This window comes from Papio anubis, chromosome 16 (genome assembly GCF_008728515.1).
Source record: "Papio anubis isolate 15944 chromosome 16, Panubis1.0, whole genome shotgun sequence".
NCBI classification, from domain to species: Eukaryota; Metazoa; Chordata; class Mammalia; order Primates; family Cercopithecidae; genus Papio; species Papio anubis.
In genome coordinates, this window is record NC_044991.1 from 72984126 (window position 1) to 72999795 (window position 15670).

The 15670-nt window shown below is 51.8% G+C and overlaps 2 protein-coding genes across 3 annotated transcripts; one reads left to right on the forward strand and one right to left on the reverse strand.

The window, feature by feature from the left end:
* The first annotated feature begins 39 nt into the window (after positions 1-39).
* UBE2C (ubiquitin conjugating enzyme E2 C) lies at positions 40-4145 on the forward strand. Of its 2 annotated transcripts, none has more exons than XM_003904680.3 (6): positions 40-255; positions 895-922; positions 1743-1829; positions 2588-2792; positions 2897-2956; positions 3889-4145. In XM_003904680.3, exons 1-6 carry the CDS (start codon positions 155-157, stop codon positions 3945-3947), a joined length of 540 nt encoding a protein of 179 aa, XP_003904729.1. In that variant the 5' UTR covers positions 40-154; the 3' UTR covers positions 3948-4145. The 2 variants fall into 2 exon arrangements, with proteins under 2 accessions (XP_003904729.1, XP_009214290.1); XM_009216026.4 differs by lacking the exon at positions 2588-2792 and adding an exon at positions 2437-2587 and having other exon boundaries at positions 56-255.
* A 6373-nt stretch (positions 4146-10518) lies between these two features.
* On the reverse strand, positions 10519-14748 carry TNNC2 (troponin C2, fast skeletal type). The gene is made up of 6 exons (XM_003904678.4): positions 14537-14748; positions 12081-12132; positions 11794-11937; positions 11591-11705; positions 11291-11427; positions 10519-10684 (listed from the first exon to the last, which is right to left on the reverse strand). Exons 1-6 carry the CDS (start codon positions 14537-14539, stop codon positions 10653-10655), a joined length of 483 nt encoding a protein of 160 aa, XP_003904727.1. The 5' UTR covers positions 14540-14748; the 3' UTR covers positions 10519-10652.
* Positions 14749-15670: the final 922 nt, after the last annotated feature.

Here is a 15670-nt window from a genome sequence, read left to right on the forward strand (position 1 = left end):
CCGGCGCGTCCCATTGGCTGGATCAAACCCAAGCGAGTCACTGATTGGTCGACGCCCCCAGAGGGTTACAATTCAAACGCGGGCGGGCGGGCCCGCAGCCCTGCAGTTGCAGTCGTGTTCTCCGAGTTCCTGTCTCTCTGCCAACGCCGCCCGGATGGCTTCCCAAAACCGCGACCCGGCAGCCACTAGCGTCACCGCCGCCCGTAAAGGAGCCGAGCCGAGCGGGGGCGCCGCCCGGGGTCCCGTGGGCAAAAGGTGGGTGACGCGGCGTACCACTCGCTGGGCCTGCCATGCCCTAGGCATTGGGACCCAGAGCAAAGATTTCTAGGACTACCCCCGTCCCACCTCCTGGAGCGGGAGATATGCGGGTGCAGGAGAACACACCAGGAGCTCGGGGCCTGGCATTCCCCTGGGCATGGGTGCCGAGGGCGGAGACTTCCGGGACTCCCACCTCCTTGAGCGGGTGAGATTTGAGAGACAGGGGACACGCCAGGAGCCCAGACCGTTCTTTGAGATTCTCCCGAAGGAGGATGGGAGGGTAGGGGCGCTGCCAGTCTCCTTCCCGGGTGGGCCTAGATGAAGACGCGCAAGGACCCTCGTGACTTGGCGAGACAGGGGAAGGGAGAAGTTGACTCGGGCAAGGAAGAGATGCCAAAGCCTGGGGAATTAAGAACATGCCAGAATCATCCCGAGGGAGTCTGGAATTAGGGAGGGTGAGGACTCGCTAGGATCGTCCTGTGGATCTGGTGAGTGTACCCTGAGCTGAGCCTGACCTTGACGAAGTGGGGAGCCTCCATGACGGCTCCCCGTGAGAGATTCAAATGGGAGAAGATGCACCATCTGGAGCCCTGGCCCATCCAGACTCCCAGATAACCCCGAATGCTCTTTTTGCAGGCTACAGCAGGAGCTGATGACCCTCATGGTGAGTGACTAAGTACCCAGAACCCCAGCCTTCCACCCAATTTTCAGTAGCCTCCTTTCCTCCGTCAGCTTTTTTGCTAGACATAGGGGTAAAATATAAATGTAATTTGCTCCCCCCTGGGAAGAAGTTCATACACCCCACCTACACCATTTCTTCCAGCAGTCCCTCCTCCCAGCTCCATCCCCCCACATGAAGTTATCTCTAAAACACTTCCCTGAAGTCATACAAGACCCTCCCTGTCCAGTGTGTCCCTACTTCCTGGCCCCAACCAAGCTTTACCCACACCCAACTCCCCACCCTTCTTGGTATTTCTAGCTTATGAATTTGGTTGCTTTATTTTGGATCAGAGTGTGATGAGATTAAGGGGAGGCCAGGCACAGTGGCTCACGCCTTATAATCCCAACATTTTCGGAGGCTAAGGTGGGTGGATCACTTGAGGTCAGGAGTTCAAGACCAGCCTGGCCAACATTGCAAAACCCTGTCTCTACTAAAAATATAAAAATTAGCCAGGCATGGTGGTGCATGCCTGTAATTCCAGCTACTCGGGCGGCTGAGGCACAAGAATCCTTTGAACCGTGGTGACAGAGGTTGCAGTGAGCTGAGCGCACTACTATACTCCAGCCTGGGCCACAGAGCGAGTGTGTGTGTGTCTGTAGAGATGGGGTAACCCCATCTATATCTCTCATATGTGTGTGTGTATATATATGCGTGTGTGTGTGTGTGAGATAATGCAGATATGATTAAGGGGAAAGCTCACCCACTGAGTTTTGCTGTGCCCGAAAGTGTACTCCACATTCCAGCAAATGTGTTTCCTCCCCAGATGTCTGGCGATAAAGGGATTTCTGCCTTCCCTGAATCAGACAACCTTTTCAAATGGGTAGGGACCATTCATGGAGCAGCTGGAACAGTAAGTGTAGGGCTGGGATGGGTGAGTGAGTCTGGGGAAAGGTGGGAGGTGAGATCCCAGTGAGAGCTCTGCTTCAAACCTTTGGTGGAACAAGACACTCCACCTGTGACTGTTCACATTCTCTGAGCCATGTGGCCTTGTTCTTTCCCTCTGCACAATAAGAGGGTGGGTTTAAAGCAGGGCTGTCTATCTTAGATGTTTTTAGGGGGCCAGACAGCAAGGAAATGGATGAAGTAAGGACTCTGGCCAACAGGAGAGCACAGATCTCAAGAAGGCAGCTTCCCATTGCTGCAGATCAGGTTTAAAATGAGTCAGGAGTCCAAACCTGTGCCAACTCTCCTAATTTTTACATATTAGCAACTAATATTCTAATTGAAATAAAGCACAGAATGCCAATTTTCAATCCTTAGACCAAAGAATCACTGATGTCTCCACCAGATAAGAGGAAAGCATCAGGCTAGGCACGGTGGCTCACACCTGTAATCCCAGCATTTTGGGAGGCTGAGGCAGGCAGATCACATGAACCCAGGAGTTCGAGACTGGCCTGGGAAACATGGTGAAACCCTATCTCTAAAATAAAAATTAAAATAAAAAAAACTTGTAAAAGGCAGTGGGGAGCATCAGAACCAGCTCAACAGCGTGTCTACTGTCTGCTCCCAGAGAAACTCAGGGTTCTAGCACACCCCTTGTGTGGGGCTTGGGTTGGGATAGGAGGCTGCTGCTGGAGCTTACTCTGCGTCTGTTTCTCCAAATGCCAGGTATATGAAGACCTGAGGTATAAGCTCTCACTAGAGTTCCCCAGTGGCTACCCTTACAATGCGCCCACGGTGAAATTCCTCACACCCTGCTACCACCCCAACGTGGACACCCAGGGTAACATATGCCTGGACATCCTGAAGGACAAGTGGTCTGCCCTATATGACGTCAGGACCATTCTGCTCTCCATCCAGAGCCTTCTAGGAGGTGACTTTAGAGACCACCCCTCCCCTCATGCAACTTGGGAACCTCTCCGGACTTCCCGGGGTCAGCCCCTTCTACCCCCTTGACCTCTTTCTCTCCACCCACAGAACCCAACATTGATAGTCCCTTGAACACTCATGCTGCCGAGCTCTGGAAAAACCCCACAGGTGAGTCCTCAGTCCTTGAGCCCAGGGTGATCCCTCCCCCAACCTTCAAAGGCTACCTCAAACAAAAGGAGCCCAGTGAGTTAGGACCGGGTTGGTTGGGGCAGGGTGGAGTATTGGCAGCAACCCACTTCTGCTTCTGCCCCAGTGCTCCTGTTTGCTATAAAATAGCAATTATTTTATAGCGGAATAAAAATTTTTGGCTATAAATAATTTGGGGAAATTATTGGGGAGGCCAAGGCAGGAGGATAGCTTGAGGCCAGGAATTCGAGGTTACAGTGGACTATGATCACAGCACTGCTCTCCACCCCAGACAACAGAGTGAGACCCTGTCTCAAAAAGGGGGAAGGTGGGATTAACCTCTTCCATATTAATGCAGGTTAAGATGTTGCTTAGTAGAGTGCCATGCCTGTGCCCGCCAGTCTCGCTGGAAGCAAGCCCTTCCAGGAGAGCTGCCTGGATGGGCAGTGCAGGGAGAAAGCCTGGCTGGGAAACCAGCCCCTCCTTCTCCACCTCCTCCCACCTTTGCATCCCTGGTCAAACTGCCTTTTGCCCACCTTAATTAACTCATCCTGGGCCAGGCACAGTGGCTCATGCCTGTAACCCCAGCATGCGGGGAGACCAAGGCGGGTGGATCACATGAGGTCAGGAGTTTGAGACCAGCCTGGCCAACATGGTGAAACCCGGTCTCCACTAAATACAAAAAAATTAACCGGGTATGGTGGTGGGCACCTGTAGGCCCAGCTACTCTGGAGGCTGAGGCAGGAGAACCACTTGAATCTAGGAAGCAGAGGTTACAGTGAGCAGACATCGTGCTACTGCACTCCAGCTTGGTCAACAGAGTGAGGCTCCATCTCAAAAACAATAGTAATAAATAGTAAAGATGAACTCATCCTGTCTCCATCACTCACTGAGACCTGCCTGTTCTCTTCTAGCTTTTAAGAAGTACCTGCAGGAAACCTACTCAAAGCAGGTCACCAGCCAGGAGCCCTGACCCAGGCTGCCCAGCCTGTCCTTGTGTTGTCTTCTTAATTTTTCCTTAGATGGTCTGTCCTTTTTGTGATTTCTGTATAGGACTCTGTATCTTGAGCTGTGGTATTATTTTTGTTTTGTTTTTGTCTTTTAAATTAAGCCTCGGTTGAGCCCTTGTGATGTATATTAAATAAATGCATTTTGGTCCTTTTTTAGACAAGTCGTTGCCTTGTAGTTACACTAGGGTTGGAGGTACTCGGGGTAGGCAGAGGTGGAACTTAAGGATGTGGGGCCAAGCAGTGAGGTGACAAGGATTTATTCCTTTGTACCTTATTTTATGACTCTGCATCTGTTTCTTCATCTATAAAATGAGTGTCACAATGATACTTCCTGTCTATGGAGTCGGTGATGTGTACCAGCAATGTTAGTGAATGTTGGAGTTCCCTCAGCTGTGTTGCAGATGAGGCTGAGCCAGACCTTAGGCTGAAACCTCCTATAGCTGTAGAAGGAACAAGCGTGTGTGTTGGGGAGGATCCCACCACACAGCCACCCCATGTTCTGTCCTGAAGAATGCTCAGGTCACCCTAAGCAGGTCCAGGGCCTGGGGAGACAGCCAGGAAAAAGCCCCTTCCCTTGGAGGACTCTCAGGTCTGAGCTCTGGTCTCCAGACTCTAGCCCAAGTCCCCTGTGGAGCTCCACCTCCAAGGGGGCACAGTCACCTCCTGCTGTATATCCCCCAGCAAGCCCCCAGCCCCTTGGGCTGCCTCGTTTCCCTGGCCTGATGAAGTCTCCAGCCTCTGAGCCTCTAGGAGGAAACCCCTGCTGACCAGCTGGGTCCCCGCAAGGGTCGACAGGTGGAAGAGTAGGTTGAAGTGATAGCCCCTTCTCCCCACCCCCCGCAAAGCCCTTCAGGAAGATCTCCAAAGTAGATAAGCAGCACCCAGATGTGCTCCAACCTTGCACCCAACTCCTTCAGGTCTGTTAGCAGCCGGTTGGTTGTGCGAGCCTGAAGCGGGGAGGGGTTGGGATTGGAAGTTAGGTCCCTTCATGTCTACAGTTGTGCTCTTAGGTCTCTCCTCTTGGGTTCTTTCTTAATCTAACATGCATACAAATACACTTGGGATCTTGTAAAATTAAAATATTTTCGGTAGGTGTGAAGTGGAGCCTAAGATCCAGTCTGTTTATTTATTTTGGTTTCTAAATAGTTTCCAAGTGATGTCATTGCTGTGGTCTAGTTAAGAACAAAATTTAGAGCAATGTTCTTAGAATGTGGTCCTTCCAGCAGCACCAGCAGCACCTGGAACTTGTTAGGCTAATTCTTGACCCCAAACTGCCCTCCAGGTTCTGAAGGTCTCCCAGGGTTGAAAATCACTAGGTTAGCGGATACTGGAGAAAAATAGAGCTCAGAGCCTGGCACTAAATTAGTCAACAAATGCTGGCCAGGGCCGGGTGTGGTGGCTCACTGCCTGTAATCCTAGCACTTTGGGAGGCGGAGGCAGGAGGATTGCTTGAACTTAAGAATTCAAGACCAGCCTGGGCAACACAGTGAGACCCCCGTCTCAAATAATAAATTTTAAAAGAAAAATAAATGCTGGCCGGGCTTGGTGGTTCATATCAGCAATCTCAAGATCTTGGGAGGCCAAGATTGGAGGATCACTTGGGGCCAGAAATTCAAGGTTATAGTAAGCTGTGATTGTACCACTGCCCTCCAGCCTAGGCAGCAGAGTAAGACCTTATCTCTGAAAGAAATGTTTCAAATGCTAACTGTGGTGGATGTGTTTTTGTCTGCCATGTGGTCCTTGGTCATGGTGTTTGGTACCCTAGATGGCCACATGGCCTGCCTTAGGCCAGTCACAGATCTAAACTGTAGTTCAGATTCAATTGGTGTTCTCTGAAATTAATCACTGGGAGGGAGTAAAGTTATTTTACTAATGAGGTTGCTGAAAGAGAAGGGAATCGGTCTCAGCTGCTGGGAGAGCCCGCTGCAGACAGAAGAAAACTAAGCAGAGACCCAACAGCTGGGAGCTGGAGAGACGACATTAGCTGAGACTCTGGCCTCCAGTTCATGCTTTGCCATCCCAGTTCAATGAACCAACAAATCCCTTTTTGGTTTAAGTCCGTTTTATTTAGATTTCTGGCACTTGCAACAAAAAAAAGCCTGGTCAGGAAGTATTTGAATTTCTGATTATTATGATTCCCATTTTATTGAATTCCTGCAAGATAAAGGCCCTCTGCTTGGGGGACTGGGGAATATGTGCCATACAGCCCAGTGATTAAGAGCTCAGACCAGTCTGGGCACGGTGGCTCATGCCTGTAATCCCAGCACTTTGGGAGGCCGGATCACCTGAGGTCAGGAGTTTGAGACCAGCCTGGCCAAAATGATGAAACCCCGTTTCTACTAAAAATACAAAAAATTGGCCAGGCATGGTGGCAAGCGCCTGTAATCCCAGCCACTCAGGAGGCTGAGGCAGGAGAATCGCTTGAACCTGGGAGGCGGAGATTGCAGTGAGCCAAATCACCCATTGCATTCCAGTTGGCAACGAGAGCAAGACTCCATCTCCAAAAGAAAAAAAGGCTCAGACCAGGTAAGCAGAACTGTTTCAGGATCCTGGCTCCGCCTCCATTTGCCCGTAAACATGTAGGCAGTTACATTCAACCTCTCCGTAAAATGAAAATACTAGCACCTACCTCATAAGACAGTGGAAGGACCTTAGAACAATGCCTGGTAGATAGTAAGCACTCAATAAAGGTTGGGTGCTGAACTCACATATAGCCAGGAAAGTTCATAGGTGGAGCACCCAATAGAATAGGAGGGTCAAGGAAAGGTTTTTGGAGAAGGGAATTGAGACCTGAGGGAGATGCACATTCCTTGGATAGCAAGTTCAGGAGTATGTAAGGAGAGGAATACACAGCTGGGAGTGGTGGCTCATGCTTATAATCCCAGAACTTTGCAAGTCCAAGGCAGGCAGATTAGCTGAGCTCAGGAGTTCAAGACCACCCTGACCAACATGGTGAAACCCTGTCTCTTAAAAACATAAAAATTAGCCGGGCATGTGGTGCCTGTAGTCCCAACTACTCGGGAGGCTGAGGTGGGAGAACTGCTTGAACTTGGGAGGCAGGGGTTGCAGTGAGCTGAGATCACGCCACTGCTCTCCAGCCTGGCTGACAAACGCAAAACTCAAAACTGTCTCAAAAAAAAAAAAAAAAGAATAAAGGATGGGGAAGTCGCATAGACGTCAGGTCATAATAGGCTGGAAGGCCATATTAAGATACTTGGGCTAGCCTGGATAACAAAGTGAGACCCCATCTCTACAAAAAATAACTAGGGGCTGAGGGGGAGGATCCCTTGCACCTAGGAGTTCAAGGCCTCAGTGAGCTATGATTGTGCACCTGCACTTCACCCTGTGTGACAGGGAGATTCAGTTTCTTAAAAAAAAAAAACTTGGACTTCATCTTGAGGCAAGAGCAAGCTAATGAAGCCTTAAGCAGGGCAGTGACATGATCAGATTTGTTTTTATGTATTTTTTGAGATGGAGTTTCACTCTTGTTGCCCAGGCTGGAGTGCAATGGTGCAATCTCGGTTCACCGCAACCTCTGGCTCCTGGGTTCAAGTGATTCTCCTGCCTCAGCCTCCCAAGTAGCTGGAATTACAGGCATGCGCTACCACGCCCGGCTAATTTTGTATTTTTAGTAGGGACGGGGTTTCTCCATGTTGGTCAGGCTGGTCTCAAACTCCCAACCTCAGATCATCCACCCGCTTTGGCCTCCCAAAGTGCTGGGATTACAGGCATGAGCCACCACGCCCGGCCTATGTTATTTTTTAAGACAGAGTCTCACTCTGTCACCCAGGCTGGAGTGTAGTGGCGCAATCTTGGCTCACCGCAACCTCCGCCTCTTGGGTTCCAGCAATTCTCCTGCCTCAGCCTCCCAAGTAGCTAAGATTACAGGCGTGTGTCTGGCTAATTTTTATATTTTTAGTAGAGGAGGTTTTTTCATGTTGGCCCGGCTGGTCTCAAACTCCTGACCTCAAGTGATCCGCTTGCCTCGGCCTCCCAAAGTGCTGGGATTACAGGTGTGAGCCATGGCACCTGGCCTCCGTCTCTATTTTAAAATATGTATATAATTCAAAAAAAAAAAAAGATATTCAGGTAGAACCAATAACAGGTAGATGGCATCGGAGTTAAGAGCCTTGCTCCCGTGCACACCACATAGTGCACGGCGATACTACCTAGGTTATTATCTGGGTGCCTGTGTACTTCACCTCCCTAGGCCTCAGTTTTCCAACTGTAAAGTGGAGAAAGCAACATCTGCCTCTAGGGATGTTATGTGAGTGAATGAGACAATGTCCATAAGGCACAGTATACAGTAGGCACTCAGTAAATAGTGATGTTTACCAAACCCCAGCACTGATCCTGGCTGGAAATAAAAACAGAAAAACATGAATAGGACAAAAGAGGAAGAAGAGAAAAAGACAGATGGAGAGAAAAAACTAAAGCAATGAGCAAGGTGACAATAGAGGCTGGGCTTGGTGGCTCATGCCTATAACCCCAACATTTTGGGAGGCCAAGGTGAGAGGATTCTTTGAGCTCAGGAGTTTGAGACCAGCCTGGGTAACATAGTGAGACTCCATCTCTGCTAAAAATAACAAAAACTAGTGGGGGGTCACCCATTTGTAGTCCCAGCTACTTGGGAGGCTGAGACAGGAGGATCGCTTGAGCCCAGGAGGTCAAGGCTGCAGTGAGCTGTGATCACCTACTGTATTCCAGCCTGGGCAACAGAGTGAGACCCTGTCTCATTTAAAAAACAAAACAGGGCTGGGCGAGTTGGCTCAAGCCTGTAATCCCAGCACTTTGGGAGGCCAAGGAGGGCGGATCACGAGGTCAGGAGATCAAGACCATCCTGGCTAACACGGTGAAACCCCGACTCTACTAAAAATACAAAAAAAATTAGCCGGGCGTGGTGGCAGGTGCCTGTAGTCCTGGTTACTCGGGAGGCTGAGGCAGGAGAATAGCATGAACCCGGGAGGCGAAGCTTGCAGTGAGCCGAGATCGCGCCATTGCACTCCAGCCTGGGCGACAGAGCGAGATTCCATCTCAAAAAAAAAAAAAAAAAAACAGAAGGCCAGGCATGGTGGCTCATGTCTGTAATCCCAGCACTTTGGGAGGCTGAGGCAGGCGGATCACCTGAAGTCAGGAGCTCAAGACCAGCATGGCCAACATGGCGAAACCTGGTCTCTACTAAAAATACAAAAATTAGCCAGGCATGGTGGTAGGCGCCTGTAATCTGAGCTATTCGAGAGGCTAAGGCAGGAGAATCGCTTGAACCCAGGAGGTGGAGGTTGCAGTGAGCCAAGACTGTGCCACTGCACCCCAGCCTGGGTGACAAGAGCAAAACTCTGTTAAAAAGAAAAAAAAAAAAATGCTTGCTATGTGCCAGGCACTGCTATAAGCACTTTGCACACACTAACTTCTCACAACCCTGTGTGTACTATCATTATCCCCATTTTACAGGTGAGAAAACTGAGGCACAGAGTGGTTTAGTTTGTCACAGGCAGTGAGCACTCACACTCAGGCATTCTGTCTCTAAAGCTAAACTACCCCCTACACTTAATTAGCTGTGATCTGATACCTGTTGTATACAAATCACTACAGCAGCAAATAGCCAGTGAGGGGAGGGTTCAAGGGAAGAGATGGTATCTGAGCTGGGTCTTGTAGGTTGAAGAATCTGCCAGCTTATAAGAAAGACAAGGGCATTCCAGGGAGGGCAAACAACATGTGCAAAGTACCAAGGGCTTGAAAATGTACTCCAGGTCCATATCAGGAATAAATTGCCCAGTGTGGCTGTGGAAAGAAAGAGAGGGAGGGAGGGAAGGAATTTGGATCTCATTCTAGAAGCAGTGAGGAGCACCGAACTACTTTCAATAGGGCAGTGGCCAGGTCAGATACTTTAGCTCACTGGTGCTGATGGCCCTCACTGGCTGAGACTGGATGGAGGCAGAGATCTGGGGTCAAATGATGAGATCAGAATCTCCTTAGTGAGTGCCTCCACCCTCCCCTACCACCACCAGTAGAAAGCGAGGATTAAGCACTTGGAAGAAAAGAGGAAGTAAAAGGTCAAGCAGAAACAATGCTACCTGGCATGGATGGGCACCTACTCCCCCTCTCCCCAGCTAGGGAGCCTGCAGAAGGTGGCAGCTATGACAACATCTAAGATGCCAACATTCCAGAAAAGAAGGACGGTGGGGAAGTGAGGGAGCTTCCCAGCTCCCCAGGGTTCTAGCCTCTCCCACCCCCTCACCCTACCTGCAGTCCCGGGACCCCTCTGCAGTCTGCTGGCTCACCCTGACTCAACTCCAAGCCCCTGCAGCCTCCTGGAGCCACCACTGCCCCGTCCGTCAAGCTGCGCACACCCAGCGCCAGCTGTCGGGAGCCAGCCATGAACCTGCAGAGCCTGCCTCGGGCTCCAGGGCGCAGCTCCGACAGCCTCTCCCAGGATCCCTGAGGGTGCTCCAGGTGGTGCCAGCTGGGATGGCGCCCTGGACCGCAACCTTTGAGACCCACTGTTCCCGGCTTTCCCCCCATTCAGGCCACGAGTTTTGGAACATTTGCTTTTATTCCTTGCAGACAAAGACCCACAAGGGGCCGTGCCTCCCTGGTGGGGACCCGGCAGGGCGGAGTCTCCCACACCCTAGGGACACGTGATCTTGGTGGAGGCGACTGACCACTCCTTACTGCACGCCCTCCATCATCTTCAGGAACTCTGTGGGAAAGGAGAGGGAGAGGGTCAGGGGTCCCACTGGGGACACAGAGGCCAGGCCAGGGCTCCAGCCACACAGAGGGGATGACTTTTTTTTATTTTTGTTGAGACACAGTCTCGCTCTGTCGCCAAGGTCGCCAAGGTCTGTTGCCCAGGCTAGAGTGCAGTGGTACAATCATAGCTCATTGCAGCCTCAATCTCCTGGGCTCAAGCAATCCTCCCACCTAAGCCCCTGGAGTAACTGTGACCACAGGAACATACCATCACGCCCGCCTTTTTATTTTATTTTTTGTAAAGACAGGGTCTCACTATGTTACCCAGGCTGGTCTCGAACTCCTGGCCTCAAGCAATCCTCCCGCTTCATCCTCCCAAAGTTCCAGGATTTTACAGTCCTGAGCCACCACGCCCCGCCTGCCTGGTCATTAATTGATAAACTGCACAGAGTCGTGGGTGCTTCTATACCCGCCCCCAGGAGACTAGGGGAACTTTTGAAGTTATGCCCAGCCCAGCCCACAAGGCCAAAGACACTGCACGGGAGCCAGGCACCAGTGCTCGCCGTCCCCTGTGGCTCCCACCCACTCTTCCCAAGCTCCCGTGGCCCTCCCTCACCGTCGAAGTCAATGCGGCCGTCATTGTTCTTGTCTCCGTCTTTCATCAGAGATTCGATCTCCTCGTCCGTCACGTGCTCCCCAGAGGCCCTGAAAATCTCAGCCAGCTCCTCCGGGTCGATGTAGCCATCTGCATTCCTTCAGGTCCAAGGGTCAGGGCAGGGCTCAGGGCCAGGGCAAGCTGCCCTGTCCACCACACTCCACGCCCCGCTTCCGCACCCCCAACCCGGGAAACCCTCCAGCGCTGCCGGCAGGCTCTGACTGCTCAGCCCCTCCCTCGGCTCCCAGGCCCCCAGCGCACCTGTCGAAGATGCGGAAGCACTCGGCCAGCTCCTCCTCGCTCTTCCCCTTTGCGTCCTCTTTCATCTGGCGCACCATCATGACCAAGAACTCCTCGAAGTCGATGGTGCCACTGCCTGCGGGGAGCAGGTGGTGGACTGAGCCTGAGCCCAGCCGCTGCCGCCTTTCCACACCATCCCCTGCCTCCAAGGGACACCCGCTCACCGTCCTCATCCACCTCCTCGATGATGGCGTCCAGCTCCTCCTTGGTGGGTGTCTGGCCCAGCATCCTCATCACCGTGCCCAACTCCTTGACGCTGATGTCCCCACCACCATCAGCATCAAACATGTCAAAGGCAGCCTTGAACTCTGCACGGGAGGGCGGAGGGCAGAGGGCAGAGGTGAGGCCAGCTGGACTGTCAGCCTCACATCTACCCCCCCAACCCTGCCCAGAGGCCAACATGTCCCCAGCATACATCCACCCAGCCCCCAACCTGCTGCACCTCACTCACCAGCGATCATCTCCTCGCTGAGGTAGGACCTGGCCTCAGCCTGCTGGTCCGTCTGCAGGAGACACAGAGAAAGTCTGAGCTGAAGAGGCAGCCCCAGGGCAGTTGCTCTCCTCAACCCCATTCTTTCCAACCCTCACTCTCTCAGCGCTTCTTGGTCCTCCAAAAGAACAACTTCAAACTTGCCACATAATTGTGTGCCCGCACAGCACCCAATCACAGTTTTGTTTTGTCTTGCTCTGTCACACAGGCAGTAGTGTGCAGTAGTGTGATCATAGCTCACTGCAGCCTCAACCTCCTCGGCTCAAGCAGTCGTCCCGCCTCAGCCTCCTGAGTAGCTGGGACTATAGTGTACACCATGCCTGACTAATTTTTTAGAGTTTTTGTAGAGACAGAGTCCCACTGTATTACACAGGCTTGTTTTGAACTTCTGGGCTCGAGTGATCCTCCCACCTCGGCCTCCCAAAGTGCTAGGACTACAGGCTTGAGTCACTGTGCCCAGCTTCTGACCCCAATTTTTGTTTTTGTTTGTTTTTTTGTTTTTGTGACAGAGTCTCACCCTGTTGCCCAGGCTGGAGTACAATGGTGTGATCTCGGCTTACTGCAACCTCCACCTCCTGGGTTCAAGCGATTCTCCTCCCTCAGCCTCCCAAGTAGCTGGGAAGGCATGTGCCAACACGCCCAGCTAATTTTTGTATTTTTAGTAGAGACGGGGTTTCACCATGTTGGCCAGGTTACTCTTGAACTCCTGACTTCAGGTGATCCACCCACCTTGGCTTCCCAAAGTGTTGGGATTACAGACGTGAGCCACCATGCCTGGCCTGACCCCAGTTTGTTTGTTTTGTTTTGTTTTTGAGATGGAGTTTTGCTCTTGTTGCCCAGGCTGCAGTGCAATGGCACAATCTCAGCTCACCACAACCGCAACCCCCGCCTCCCAGGTTCAAGCAATTCTTCTCCCTCGGCCTCCTGAGTAGCTGGGATTATAGGCATGCACCACAATGCCCAGCTAATTTTGTATTTTTAGAAGAGATGAGGTTTCTCCATGTTGGTCAGGCTGGTCTTGAACTCCCGACCTTAAGTGATCTGCCCGCCTCGGCTTCCCAAAGTGATGGCATTTACAGGCGTGAGCCACCACACGTGGCCTGTGACCCCAGTTTTGAGAAAAAGAGAGGAGACAACAAATTAAGCCCAAGGCCTTCTCACTTGTCAATTGAAGGCCAAGTCAGGAACCCCCCAGTGACCTTAGGCAAGTCACTTAGCATGCATTCATCTTTTCTCTGTAGCTTTTCAGGGATGAGATATCAGGGGTGTGAAAGGGTTTTGTAAAGGCTAGCACCATTCCAGCACTATTTTCCAGTTTTCTGTAGCTCCTAGTGGTGCCCGGTACTTTAATAGTTGCTCAATAAAATGTTTGTTCTCAAATAAATAATAATGCAACACAAAGTTATTGAGTACTTGCTGCACGTCAGGCCGCAGATCAGGCACTGGGACCACCAAGAAGAGACAGAGGACACATCATCCCGCCCCCCAGAGAACTGGCAGAGTCGGAGACTGTAAGCTTCCTTCTTAGGATTCAGTCATTGGAGAAAAGGCCCCTCATGCTGGGCAGAATGTGATGGAGGCCTTGACCTGAAAGTGAGATATCTGCAGGGGTTTCCAGGTCATACCCAAGCCAGGCCATCTGGGTCAGAGGCTTTGGATTGAGGCTGGCAGTGAGGACGGGGTGAGGCTTCCAAGGAGCTCTTCAGCCGGCTGGCTGCCGGCCCTCCTCCTTCTCCCCCTCCTTCCTCTCCTCCTCTTTCCCTGTGCCAGGAGGGCAGGCTATTTTTAGTCAGGCATGGGCAACAGCAGCTGGCCTCCGGGATCTAGTTACTCCTTGAGGTGAAGTGGGCAGGGGGATCTCAGACGAAAACAACAGCTCCAAATCAGAACCCCTCTCTAGGAGAGCGGAGTCTCTCTAACTCTGGTCTGTCATCTTCTGCCCCTTCCCATCATCCTCAGGGCTCCCAGAGCCCTGCATCTGAGCAGGCCCCACACCCTGCCCACCTCCTGTCTTCTGGACGAGGCTTTCTTCTCTCCATGATGATAGGAGGGTTTGGCCAGGCTCCTGGCTCACCCCTGCCACTGGCCTGCTGGGTGACTCACTCTGACCCCTCAGAGTCCCCATTGTGTGAAGGAAACAAGCTAAGAGCTCTTCACAGGTCTACGAATGACACTGCTGGAAGTTTCCGAAGGTGAGTAGGCAGTCAGCAAGCCTTGAGGATCAATCTCTGGAATATCCCAGCCCTCCCCTTTCAAGAAAAGTCAAAGGCCTTCCTCTAAGACACCTGGGTTCCAGGAACCTCCATGCTCCAACCTCAAACATCCCAGTTACTGCCCCACAAAGCACTCAGGTCTGGCCTGAAAGAGGTCCAGAGTGCTCCCGCAAGTAAAGGCACAAAGTTCCCTCTTGTCCTTACCATGGTTGCTGGTGACCAGGACTCCTCTGCTGCAGGTCGCCTCCTTTGCACTCCGCCACCCAAAGATGCCCTGGCCTGCTCTAGCCCCCGGGATTTGTAGGGGCACCCTCCCCTCCCACCTCCCTGCTCCCCAGCACTGGAGACCCTGCCCAATCAGATCCTGGGGTCGGTGAGCCCCACCCCTCCCACAGTCTGAACCCATTACCTAATTTAGCCAAGGGCCCTTGCAGAGAAATTTAAGCCTCCAAGCAGGTGGCAGGCCTTGACGTCCTAGATTCTTGTGAGGAAGTCCCGCCCTGTTCCACCGCCTTGGAGTCCCCCCGACCAAGGAAGCACACTAGCTCCAAGATGGTAAGGACTATCAGAGTAGTAAAGAGTGAGGCAGCATGGTAAAACGGGGAGAGTACAAGCCTTGAAGTCCAAACCCCAAGATCCAAGGCCAGCCTCTGTGAGCTGTGTGACCTTGGGCAGGTAGCAGTGCCTCTCTGAGTCATTTCTTCATCTGTGGGAATGGACCTCTCTGTGGGGTCTCCCTCACAGAGAGAACATGGTAAATGGGCACCCAGGTAAAAGTCACCTAGCTTGTGCCGGGTACACAGCGTTGATGCTTGGCAAGAGGAATGTCCTGTCTTTGAACCATGGTAAGGGGCAGGGGATAGAAGGAGGGGAAAGTGACAGCTAGGCCACTGTATACTGAACCCCCACAATGTGCCACACACTGTGCTAAGCATTTTAACATGATCTCATCTAGTGCTCCTCCTATGAGATAGCAACTATTATTATCTCCATTTGACTGCAGAGATTTGTAAATCATAAAGGTCTATACTCACTCTGTCACCAAGGATGATGTGCAGTGGTACTATTATAGCTCACTGCAGCCTCAATCTCCTGGGCTCAAGTGATCCTCCCACCTCAGCCTCCCGAGTAGCTGGGACTAGCAGTGCACCACCACCCCTGGCTTTTTTTGTTTTCCTTTTTTGTATTTTTTGTAGAGATGGGGTTTCACCATGTTGCCCAGGCTGGTCTCGAACTCCTAGGCTCAAGGCATTCTTGAATCCTTGGCCTCCCGAAGTACTAGAATTACAGGCATGAGGCACCATGCCCACCCATGTTGATGATTCTTATTATTAATCC

Coding starts and splice junctions, on each gene's coding strand:
- TNNC2 (XM_003904678.4), bottom strand. Junction 11,706..11,793: donor CGAGGAGGTGGATGAGGACG/GTGAGCGGGTGT, acceptor TGCTCCCCGCAG/GCAGTGGCACCATCGACTTC. Junction 10,685..11,290: donor CGGCCGCATTGACTTCGACG/GTGAGGGAGGGC, acceptor CCTTTCCCACAG/AGTTCCTGAAGATGATGGAG.
- UBE2C (XM_003904680.3), top strand. CDS start 155: ATGGCTTCCCAAAACCGCGACCCGGCAGCCACTAGCGTCACCGCCGCC. Junction 256..894: donor CGGGGTCCCGTGGGCAAAAG/GTGGGTGACGCG, acceptor CTCTTTTTGCAG/GCTACAGCAGGAGCTGATGA. Junction 2,957..3,888: donor GCTCTGGAAAAACCCCACAG/GTGAGTCCTCAG, acceptor GTTCTCTTCTAG/CTTTTAAGAAGTACCTGCAG.